Source organism: Panthera pardus, unplaced genomic scaffold (genome assembly GCF_024362965.1).
Source record: "Panthera pardus isolate Hobbes unplaced genomic scaffold, ASM2436296v1 HiC_scaffold_17, whole genome shotgun sequence".
NCBI lineage: Eukaryota > Metazoa > Chordata > Mammalia > Carnivora > Felidae > Panthera > Panthera pardus.
In genome coordinates this window covers 122,745,343-122,758,021 of record NW_026526732.1, presented here as the reverse complement: position 1 = coordinate 122,758,021, position 12,679 = coordinate 122,745,343, and the positions used below count along the sequence as shown (strand labels likewise).

General features: G+C 39.6%; 1 protein-coding gene across 7 annotated transcripts in view; it reads left to right on the top strand.

Annotated features, from left to right (window-relative positions):
- Nucleotides 1-12,679, top strand: part of HIVEP1 (HIVEP zinc finger 1) — a 148,034-nt gene that overhangs the window by 114,395 nt on the left and 20,960 nt on the right. For 6 of the 7 annotated variants that reach the window (XM_019420112.2, XM_053904906.1, XM_053904905.1 and 3 more), the window contains 3 exons: nt 2,728-2,861; nt 3,577-3,752; nt 8,378-8,479. In XM_019420112.2, coding sequence (XP_019275657.2) covers nt 2,728-2,861; nt 3,577-3,752; nt 8,378-8,479 — 412 coding nt within the window. The remainder of the gene's footprint in view (nt 1-2,727; nt 2,862-3,576; nt 3,753-8,377; nt 8,480-12,679) is intronic. The other variant, XM_019420111.2, reaches the window with a different exon arrangement.

Below are 12,679 nucleotides of genomic sequence, written 5' to 3'. Positions count from 1 at the left end.
TATAGAATAGGGTCATAAAACTGTAATTTGGAGTTATTTGTGTAATCAGTCTTACTAGAGTTGTTGGCTTTATAAAATGGGAAAAATCATTTAAGTGAGAATAAATAAATAGGTAAGGGGATCATGGTGGACTCCTGACATTAAGAATTATAGATTAAGTCCGTGACCTCTACAGGTTCATGAGCATACAATATAGGTTCATAGACCTATGATATGTGTGTCTATATATATACATGTGTATATATATATATATATGTATATATATAGACACACATATATACATACATATATATAGACACACACATACATATACATACATATACATACATACACATATATATACATACATATATATATATATATATATACACACACACACACACACACATATATATATAGACACACACACACACATACATACACATACTTACCAAGAAGGAAGTCTCTAAATTTGCCGGTAGGTTAAAGAGGTATGGATACAGGGACGAAATTCCCAAAGTGGTGATATTTTAGCTGAGTCTTAAAAAAAAAAATGTAGGGATTTTTGTTTCAGATAAAAACAATGAGAAATTTTAATAGTCTGCTGACATGACATGGACATGATAAAGAACTTAGTTCATTTTAAAGAATCCTGAGGAGTCTGCCATGGGTGGCTAGAAGGTGTAAGTTTGAAACACTGACATGCTTCCAAGTTGGAAATATAGATAAAAACCAAAAAAATATGCACACTGGTGGCGAGCCATTGATACTTTTTCAACAAAGGAGGGTGCGGGCAACCATTCAGAATTTAATTTTTAAATGACCCGGCTTTACTCTAGACCTACTAAAATCAGAATCTTGGAAGATGAGACCTGATCATGAGAATTTAGACAGAGTTTCTGGAATATTCCCAAAGCTCCTCTGGAAAAGTGGTTCTCCTTCAGCATCAAGTGCCTTGGTAGAAATGCCTCTGGAAATGTGTACTTAGATTTGGAGCTAGGCGAGGACTCCTGGTGGAAGGTGTCGGGATTCCTTGGTGCATGGGGGTAGTTAATGAGCTTGCTCAGAGCGGGAGGAAGGACAGAAGATCTCAGAATGGATTTGGGATTCACCACTACTTAAAGGGTTGAATGGATGAAGAAAGTCCATACGGGAAACTGAGAGAGGTTGTTCATCAAGGAAAGAGGAGGACCAGGAGAAAGTGGTATCACATAGATCAAGGAGGAAATTTCATGGAAAGATACTCAGAGAGGTCAAATCAAGGTCACATAAAGATGGAGACTAACGTGGTTCCTGGACCGAGCGGTCCCAATATCGCTGGAGTGTTGGGGACGTGGGCAGGTGGCTGTGGAGGCCTGGGTACTGGGTTGACTCACAACCCAGACGTTAACGTACTTACAATGGAGAATGGAAAAGAAAGGTGCTGAAATGGAAGGGTCTCTAAGAGAAGCAAGGGGTCAACAACATAAACTGCACAGGTGGCCAAGCGTATAAAGACTAAGGAAGGGACAAGGATTTGGGCATTTGGCTTGTTGGTAATTGGTGAACAGAAGCCAGATTCGATGGTAGGAAAGTGAGCCAAAGAGAAATGGGAATTTGGTGTTGCAAAGAAGGTAAAAAGCAGGATTAGCGTTAACGGTATAAAGTCAAGGAGTAGTGTGCGTATGCATTCCAGATTGTGGGGACACCTGGTGTGTTTGCTAGGACAAGAGGAGACCGATGCCTTCCTGTCTGCTAGGGTCAGTGTCATTACCTCCTCGCACTGCCTTCCTGAGCTCCCCAGGGTGCACCTTCTGAGGCTGCGCGGGCCCTCTGACCATGGCGCACACTCTCTCATTTGCTAGAATCAGGTCATCTCAGTGCGGAGCCATCTGCTTGGGGATGTGGTTTTTAAGGGTTTGTGACAAAGAGGCCCCTTGATCAGAAAAGTTGTGCCTCACTTTGGATTTGGCCAGAGGACTGGAGTTTGAGCCTTTGCTGTTAAGCTTGACCTTGGACAAGTGACTTCACCCTGAGAGTGTCCTTTCACACTGGATCCTGTGCTGCTGGCACCGCAGGATATGTGAGAATGGTAGGGGCTGAGGAGGGGGACGCTTGTGAAATCCTAAGGTGGTGTCACTGTAGTGTTTCCATAGGAGAAGCACACAACGCTCGCCATGTTGATGTGTGTTACCGTTTTCCAGACACTTAATTATTATCAGTCCACAGCCTGACTTCTGACCTGCCTGTATGTCACAGTGATCGGTATTCAGGAACTTTTGAGAAGATACGGCAGGGAAACAGAATTATGGTTTAAAATGATAGGAGAAGGGGAGAATGTTGGCAAACGGACTTTTGCTTGAACAGAAGTGCACAGTTGCAGTCCACCGACATCGCAGGGAATTGGTCACGTTCTTAGGAGTAAGAGACATTATTATACCAAACGGGGTAACTGGCGCTTTCCCATCTCAGAAGAATAAAGCTCGTTTTTAGAAATAAAGTGTAGTGTGAGTGATTGGTCAGGAGACTGTGGTGGGATCTTAAAACAACATAGGGTTTATCAGTTCGCAGTGGTGCAGACAGATAGGTTAAAGATAGGGGAGGGGAGAGAGCAAATGACCTTTAAACATGTTATTTCCTTGAAATGCATTCCATTAAGTTAACTACGCGTACGGTACTCTGCCATGTTTTAATTTCCAAGTGAAACGTTAGCATGTTTGTGTTTTCAGTTTTATTAAATTAGTTTCTCTTTTTTTTTTTTCCTTTCAGAGAGCATTAGGTAATCAAAAGTCCACAGTAGTTGAATTCAGCAATAAAGATGCCTCTGAAATTAACAGTGAGCAAGATAAAGAAAATTCCTTAATCAAAAGTGAACCAAGAAGAATTAAAATATTTGATGGAGGGCAAGTACAAATTTTACTTTCTAAATGTACATTTAAACTTACTTTTTAAATGTACATTTGCTTTCATGTGAATGAAGACTTAACCAGTGCCAATTTTATATAAATGTTACAAGGTTTCTCAGCTTATTAACAGACTCTTCATGGCAAAATATATGTTAGATGTCATGTTAAATAAATCCATTTTGATCAAGAAAATATTTAGGAAACATCATAGGTCCTAGGAGGCAACTAAGAACTATTTTCAGAGTAAACTCTGGGTTTCACGTTGATTTACAATAAGGAGCTCCGTGGGAAATGTGCTCGAAGAGAGACAAATTCACTGCGTATTGGATGTCTCTGTGTTTTCGGTTATGAGAAAAACACATTGTAAAAGCTGATTGTAGCTCTAGTGAAGCCAAGAGAAATCTCAGTACTTTTAGAGTTGCTGTAATTGAATTTAATAACAAAGAAAACTTTGGAGCCAGTGGCTGAGAAAGAGGGAGTTCTGTTCTAAAATTAAACCTGGTAACGAGTAAGGTGGTTTGATCAGAATTAGCTATTTGCATATTAAATGTTGATGCGAAAAACTGGAATATTGTTACTTACATGTGCATAAAATTTGTATTGATTGGGTGTAAACATTGTGACTTCTTGTATTTTGTAAGCTGAATTCTAATCATCGATATTTTCTCAAAGACCTAGTATCCAATCTCCCTATTTTTTTTCTTTAAATCAGATATAAATCAAATGAAGAGTATGTATATGTCCGAGGCAGGGGAAGAGGAAAGTACATTTGTGAAGAATGTGGAATACGTTGTAAGAAACCTAGTATGTTAAAGAAACACATACGGACCCATACAGATGTCCGCCCCTACCACTGCACTTACTGTAACTTCTCCTTTAAGACGAAAGGTATGAAATGGCATTGTTCGGTGGTCCTTTTGATATGCATTGAGTTAGTAGAGCCAAGATCCACCTTGACACTCTATGACCAAGGATGCAGTAGCTTGAATAGACTGATAGAAATAACATCTTGTCAACACGGTAGCCTTGTCTCTTTATATGTCTCTAGACCTCTCAGGGAAAGGAAGAAAAAGGTTTTTTTTTTTTAATTATATACTTTCACAATGTAGATAATAAATATGACATTTTAAAAGGAGCAACTACCCTTTTTTATTTCCCTCCCCAGATTAGAGTTGCATAACATGATGACTAATACATTTCAAAAATACTTTGGAGCTGAAGAAGAAAAAGAAATTTTCATGATGATAAGGAAACTCCTTTCTATGCTACAGGATTGAAGTGAAAGTTTAAATAATAACTATAGTAAACTTACAATGACTGCGTTCATGTCTTATTATCTATTTTAGGCATGAAAGGCCATTTTTTTTTTCCATGAGGCTTTTTGGTTTTTACCCAAATTCTATTGCATTTCAGCTTCAGAAAACTTCTGTTGTCCTATTTAATGTGCATAGAACTCAGAACTAGTCATTAAAATTATATTTAGTACTCTTTCTGTATGCTTTATATGTTTTTATTTAAATTGCAAGTCTTTATTATAGTTAAGGTAATTTTACCCTCTCCAGATTCCCTGCTACATATAATGAGAACACTACTTAAAAAATAATGCCCACTTTCTCCATTAGGCTCCTTGCTCACGGATCATTACATAAAAATTTGTTACTTGAGACTTCAATTTCCTACCTTCCTTTTAAAAATGAGAATCTCTCTAAAAGAAAACAATGTCATCCTAAAATTCTCTGTCTGAAAGTGTAGTATCTGTAAAAAATATTTAATTGACAATTTTTTTACAGAAACTTTATTCCCTTTGAGTGAACATTCACTTTTTTCTGATTATATTGGCTGCCTTCAGGGTTTTTGTTTTAGAGATTGATCAACTCGTCAGCAAAATTTACTACGTTATTTGGCTAGAATTTTTTGGCGTTTAAGGAGAGTTAGATACATAGCAACTAAACATTCACATTAGCTCTCCTTAGATGCCGGGAGTACCCGAAGCAAGAATGATAGAAATAACAACAACAGAATTGTTCTTCAGCTAGCCTTGAATATTTTTGAATAGCTTTGGGACATCATGAGCAGTTGAGAGGTTCACTGTCTGTAGTCCTCTGGTCTGTGGATTCACGTTCTGGAAATGGAGGGTGGGTTTCAGGATGCTTTTCCTGGTCTTGTGTGCAGGCTTTGATAGGAGAAGGTACTATGATTTCTTAACCCAGTTTATTGCCCTTTCACTGGTTTTGATCCTGTGATTACACAACATCCACGAATTTCCAGTACACAGCCAGGAGACCAGAAATGGGCCAATGTAACTCATAAAAGATTACCAAGTACAGAATGATGTTGCTACATAAAAGAGGATCAAGGTATAATGTGAAATGTGTATTTCTCAATAGAAAGAAGAGAAGGAATCAGGATACTTAAATGATACTCATAAAATGAGGGCAAGAAAGGGAGGGAAACTTAGGTGTGGAAAACCAAATGAATCTTCTTGACCAAGAAAAATACTCTGAATCACCAAGTAATCTTAGTGAAATAACTCCAAACAGCGTCACGTAAAGAACTCCAAACAGTGTCACGTAAAGGTTTAGATAAATGTTTCCCAAGAGGCGGACAGAGCATAATGACCCCTGAAGAGTGAGCGTTAGATCTTTGCAGTTTTCACGTCTTCCAACTTTTCGGATATGCTGCCGATCTGAATTTACGTTAGATGTTTTGTTTTGTCAGAAAATCCATTGCAATTATGCGATAAATACGTATTTGAGGAAAGCGACCCTAGCTAAGGAGACCGGTGAAGAAAATATTAGAAATTCAGTATTTCCCTCTTCTCAGGGTGATAGTTCTTTATTTTACGGGTCAGCTTCCTCATAGAAATCTGCCTTTTGTGAATATCTGTAAAACAGATTCCATAGTATCGTTTAAATGCAGCTGAATACTAGTAGACTCGTTTTTAGGTGAGGCTGCAGATGTTGTCCTCCTTGATTTACTCTGTCGTCCTAGCCAGCGCAACTCTACTCCCCACTGGATGTGTCTGGATAGAAACAGAAAAACAGTGATGTAATGGCATGCCACATAAATATGGGTACCGAGAAAGAGCACGCTGCGGCCAGCTAAACAGTCTGCAGTGCTAGAAATTGATGCTTCTGATGCCTCGTGCCTATAAATCTCTACTTTGTCATTTGTCCCCTTAATTTATCTGATGAGTACACTTCCAAAAGAATTGTAATTGATTTGTTTTCACTGTTCTGCTTTAAAGGTCAGTCAGCAGAAAAGACACAGTGAGCTTGCACCCCTGCAGGATTTACTACCATTTATATCACAGAAAGCTAGACTCTCTGTGTAGCTGTAGGAGCCCAGAAACAAAACCCCACATGATTTCCAGAGGATTTAGACTAATGTTTCTTAAGTCTGTTAAAAAATTTACTTATTATGTTGATGCACAGAGTTTATGGCATTGCTAAGGGATATATGCATCTATTTTGCATGTTAAAATGCAAATTATCATGTTTATTTTAACTTATTTAAGAAGTAGGTTAGTAGTAAGTAATAGCTCGAATTATGAGAAGATACGCTTATTAAAAGCTTATAGTCCCAAATTTGTCTGGTTACAATTATCCATTAATGTCTCTAAGAAGCAAATAACCCTCCGTGACTGTTCACGTAGGGAACGAAAGCACTTTCGGTAAAGTAATTTGGTTTGTAATATTTGTTATTGTATTAGGAAGTGCTTTGGCTTGTAAATGGAAATTTAAGCCACATTGAGATGGCCAAAGCATCTTTTTTTTACAACTTTTTAATATGAACATTTTGAAGCCTACGGGAAAGTAGAGATTTGTATCATGAACACCAGTCTACCAACCAGTCCACCTTTTACTGATTGTTAACATTTTGCCATATTTACTTCATGTGTCGTTTGTTTGTTTGTTTGTTTTAAGTGTATTTCAAGTAAATATCAGACATGGCCAAGCCATTTAAGCCAGGTGTCATCTCCGGAATTACAGAAGTCAGGGTTTGCTGGGTCTTAGATATCATCTAGTCCAGGTAGCCTGTCACCCTTGAGCCCTTTAAGCACTAAGCTCTGAGGTGCTGCATGCTGTGAAGTGCAAGAAGTGGCTTGAACAGTGTGACCAGTTCCAAGTACTTAGGGAAGTTTTAGTGGTACTGAGGCTCTATAAATACAGCAGTTTCACAGGCCCTTCAGCTACTGCAAGCCCAAAGTTAAGACCAAGATTTCAGACATCTTTAACTCAAGGCTTATTCTCAAATACTAATTCGCCCCTGCTCACCAAGCTAAGTATCTGGATTTTGTTTTCTCAAAAGAGGGGACCTTCCCTTGTTGGCGATGTTTTGTGTGTGTGGCGTTCTGCACTCAAACTGCTTGGCATCCTTAGAATCTGAGCTCTTCCCATGCATTCATGATCACTTGGGATGGACATTCCCAGTGGGTCCCAGTTAACCTGATAATACTTAGCTACATTAGCCCCCAAAGGAAACACATCTTTAGAGATACTGTTATGAGACGTCTAGTCAATATGGTGAAGTGAAATTAACACAGGAAATTGTCTCCTGTTCCAAATAACAGAAATGCTGTTTATGATATAACAAATGTAGTTTTTAATAGATAGTCAAGCTTGAAATTTAAAAAAGGCAAATTCCAAGGTAACAGAAATAAAAAAGAAATTCCATGCTAGTATAGTGAATAGACACTTAAAATAATAATAATAATAATAATAATAATAATAATAATAATAATAAATAAAATTTAAAATACAAGAATTCATGGGCACAGCAAAGCCAGGTATATGCCCACAGCTCAAGGATTTTAATGTTAATACTGGAATAGAGTCCGAGGCCTCTGAAATAAGCCTGGCCCTCCTGTCCAGTGACTTTGGACCATGTGGGAAAAACATTTCTGCTGAAGAGCAAAATCCCATACCTATGCCATGCAAAAAGAAAGAAAGAAAGAACTGGTCTAGAATCAGAGGTCTGAAACCTTCAGCCCCGAGTAGAAGCAGTTGGAAAACTGACCCACAGAGATGTTTCTGCAACTCAGGGTATTTAAGGCTCCATGGAAAACAGTCTTGCTAAAGATAAGCTTACGATAAAAACTAAAAGGCATGCAGGGAAACAAAGTACCATGAGGGAGATCCGGCAGGCACAGTGGTGGAGAATTTGGACGCCAGGAACTACACATCTTAGTGCAATCCAAAAGGGACTTTAAATTGAGGATGTTTAAAATGTTTTAAAAAAATAAATAAGGACGACAGAATAGAGACCAAAGGCAAAAGTAGACATTATCCAAGTAGAAGAGGCAGAATTGAAAAGAGAAGTTGTTAGTAGTAAATAACAAGGTTATTACAACATACAGATACCAGTATTTTCTTTTGTCCAAATTTGAGTCTTGGAACTGTATAACCACAGTCTGTGCTTTCATTTGAAGTAGGAATGGAATTTGCCAGTGTTGACAAATGCAGCAGCAAAATACTACTGCGTAAGCTTAGTAAACATTCTTTTCCCTTAAGGAAATCTGACAAAACACATGAAGTCCAAGACACATAGCAAGAAATGTGTGGATTTAGGCGTCTCAGTAGGTTTAATAGATGAACAAGATACAGAAGAATCAGGTAAGGCTTTATTCCATATTTTTCATAAATGCTATTTACGATGTACTTTTTTTTTTTTTTTTGCGTCCATGTTCTTCTTTCCATTCCCACTGATACTGCTTAGTTCCTATTTTCGTTACTGTTTATTTATACTATACAACAGACTCCTGCTCAGTTTCCCCATCATTAATTTGTCTTCCTTCCTGTCCATCCATTCCCACGGATGTTAAATTAATCTTCGTGAAGCCTGCGTCTGGTCATACTACTCTGTTGCAAGTCTTCCATTGGTTTCCATTTGCCGACTGAATAAATGATGAGCTCGCATCCCCCAAATCCTTTATGATCTGGTGTCCGCCTGCCTTACCGCCCTTCTTTCTCCTTTCTTTCTTTCACCTACCCTAATGCTTAAATTTCCTGCTTACGTGACATTGATCTGGCTCTCTGCCTGTACAGCCCTCCCTCAAAACCCCGCCCTCAATCCCCACGCAAAACGTGGCTCCCAGTGCGCATCGGACAAAATCGTACTTTCCTTCAAGGTCTACCTCCGATCCACCGCTGCCGTGAAGCCTTCTCTGATTTTCCCTTCCCACACTGTGGGAAACCATTTTTCTCTTCTCTCAGCTCCTGTAGTATTTCCGAGTTTGCTCTCTGAAAGCATTGAATCTCTTTCTGCCTCATTTTTGGATTATTTACATGCCGACCTTTCCTCCTCACGGAGATTCTTAAGCAGATCATGAGCAGAACTGATGACGGAGTGATCCTAGCTGCACCCGCAGCCCTTAATGCAGGGCCTTGCATGTAGCAGCCGCTCTGGGAATGTTTGTGCAGTAAAACACTTGTGTGCTTCCCAAAAATGTTTGTCATTTTGAAAACGTTGGCTGGGGGTTTTCATAACGGTGTTAACAAATCTAAGTGTTTATCTCTGACCAATTTTGAGGGAAAATAAACCCATTCTTCTGTTCTAATTAGAAAGTAGAATTCTTCTTTCGTGAGACTTTTTACATAGGCCAAGAATTTATCAAAGAGATAAGTTTTCTTTAAAAAAGAAACTTTCTGTTTTTGAAAAGTGCCCTAAATTAGACATTTACCTGCTTGCCATATCTTAGTTAACACACATTAGTTTGATACGTAGAATATTTCCAAAGAGTAAATGGTGAGCACACCATGGTAAATATAGGTAAAAAGTCAAACGCTTTTAATTCCACCTAACAACCGATAGCACACTAAATGAATGAGCCTGAACTTATTTCTAAATATGCAGAGGAAGTGACTCACGTCTTAAGTGGTACAGCTGATATGATTCAGTATTTTAAGCACATGGAAAGGATTGCCTTTAACTCCTTTTGGGGAATAAACTGATGCATTCCTGATAGAAGAAAAAAGATAATCGTAACGTATTTAGGACAATAAGGAGTTTTTTAAGTGTTTTAGACACCTTGTTGCTTTGATGCATGTTAGGGGTGGCCAGATCAGGATTTAAAAGTGCATATCACATTAATGTACATGTCACTTTTCTTAGGAACTTATTTGTTAAAAGCCGATTGTTGAATTGCCAGAAATTGAATTCTACGTCCGTGTCTTGAAACAAAGACACTGACACAGTTGATAGAATTAATTATAATTCACTTCTAATATAGACAGTTGGTTTGTTTTCTGCTGTTAGTAATCATGCAGTGAGTGACCTACCATCATGAAGGGAATAAATTTTTTTATTTGCTTTATTATTAATTTGCCTTCTTATTATTTGCTGTATTGCTATTCTACCGAGTCATTCAGAAGTAGAAAACCGGGAAGAATGAATAAGAGTTTCGGCAAGTTTATTATTACCCACTGACTAGGAAAGGTACGAGGCAGAAATGGGAAATACTACTGTCTGAAAAACACGGACACACAGGAAGTATTATCACAATATATGCTCATTTACAGGTTTTACTTCTTGAGGAAGATCTCTCTGTCTTATAAAAAGTAAGTGAAAGAGCCTCTACAGTTAAAGGAAGGGAGTGTTTATATTCTGAATTTGCATAGGACAATCAAGTGTGGTTTCCATGAATTATCATGTATTGTTTAGATTGGCTGACAGACCGACTTACACATCTATTCATTCATTTTTCTATTCCGCAGCTTGTTCCAAAAGCACATGAAGCAGGGTTCAGATTATAACTCAAAACTTGATATTCTAATTCCATATTCAGAGGAGATCCTCTGCTAAAGCTAGGTATTTTACTTGTTTTTCTCTTAGCTACATTTTTTTAATTACTGTGATTATGGGTAGTGTATTTTGTTTTTTCACCGCTTTTATTGAATAGTAGATTCAATATTGGCACATAGGTGGATTTTGCCAAGTGTCGTGCCATTCTGGAGACCTAACGGTTCCTAATGAGTATGCCAACAAATCTCTTCTTCCTTTGCTTTATTATGGGCTTGGAATGTAGGTGTAAATGTAGTAAAAATTTGTTGTTTGAAACCAGTGGTCTTGTTTTCCTTTCACTCTATCGTGCTTTCAAAAAGCAATATTTTGATTTTTTTCTAAATACAAAAAGATTACAAAGAGTTTTATTACCTGTATTCATGTATTCACGCCAGAGTTGATTATTATATTTTCTCTTATTTGCTTCAAGTCTTTTTCATAAATGCAGTGTTTTTGGAAAACAAAAACAGCAAAACACGTCATTACACATCAGGTCACCTTTCCCGGTCACTCTCCCTCCCAGAGGCGGACGCCAACTGAGCTAAGGGGTTCTCTTTTCAGTTCGAGTGACGTACATTTATTTCCATATCCGTGAATCGTATGTGGTTGGTTGGCTCGTGTTTTAAATTTGCATGAACGGTATCTATCACCTTGTATGTCGATGCCAAGAAAATGAATTTTGCTTGATAATTTTGAATGGGTTTCTGGAGCCATTTCTTTTTGTGCACAGCCTTAACCATACCTTACATTGCAGGAATTTACATTTCGGCCGATTGGATGAGCGATAGTCTTGCCATCTTTGTGTTTTCTTCATCACTCTCCTAAGGTGGTTGTGTCTTATTATTCTTTGGAAAGAAGTTCCGCTCTATTAAATCAATGATAGTTAGCCGGGGGGTCTTGCTTAACAGTTCCTCAGGTGTCTGTGCTTTAAGGAGAGAAAGCCCAGAAGCCTGCAGTGGGGTGCTGCCTGTCTGCAGGCTGTCCTGTTTTCTGATTGCACACAGCCCCAGAATGCACCAGCTGGCTCTTCTCTTTCCGTTTCCTTGGCTGCCCCTCCTCGCCTCCCTGGCCTCACCTCCCCACCCTGGGGCTGGGCTTCCTAATCTCTTTTCTTTTCTGTCTATACCCACTCACCGGGTTAACCTCATTCCGTTTTCTGACCGTAAATACCATCTATCTGCTGCCGATTCCAGCACTCAACTCCGAAACCGGCACATCCATCTGGCTGCCGGCCACCCCCACTCGCGAATCCGATGGGCATCTCAAGTCGGACAAGCCCCAGACTTGCGATTTCCCCCCTTACCTCCAAGAGGCACGCCTCCCCTCTCGTCTTCTCTCATCCTTCCAGCTACTAAACCAAAAGTCTTGAAGTCATCCTTGAGACCCTCCATCTCCAATTTACCCCTAGAACCTTTGTCTTTTTTTTTTTTATTTTTTGCAAATGGTGTTCAGGATCCCATTACCTCTACCGCCCAACCCTGGTCACAGCTATCACCGCCTCTATGAAATCACTTGGAGGAGACCCTGACTGGTCTCTGTGTCCAACTCCAGCCTCTCTACGGACTCTTTCAACATGGCTGCCAAAGTGTTTTGTTTTCATTACGTCATTTTGCTGAAAACCCGCTAACGGTTTCCCGTCTCATTCAGAGCTCTGCTCTGCTGTGTGCTTGGGGGCTCTCCAGCCCACTCACCTTCCTCACACTGTCTCTCCCAAGCTCGACTCCCGTGTCTTCTGCCCTTGCTCAGTCAGCTACACCCACACGCACCTCCCTGCTCTTCATTAGACAGCCCAGCAGGCCCCATCTTGGGGCCTGCGCTCATTTCCTCTCTCCGCAGTGCCCTCCACCAGATCCCGCAGGACTTCGCTCATCACCTCCTTCAGCTCTCTCTTCCAGTGCCGCCCTGTCGAGGAGGGCTTCCTGACCCCCCTGGGCCAAAAGCACCCTCACTGTCTTCCTGCCAGCAATTCCTGCTCCTCTCTGTTCTGCTTTGTCTCTTATCGCACTTACCCCTACCCGGGGTGGGTGTGTGTG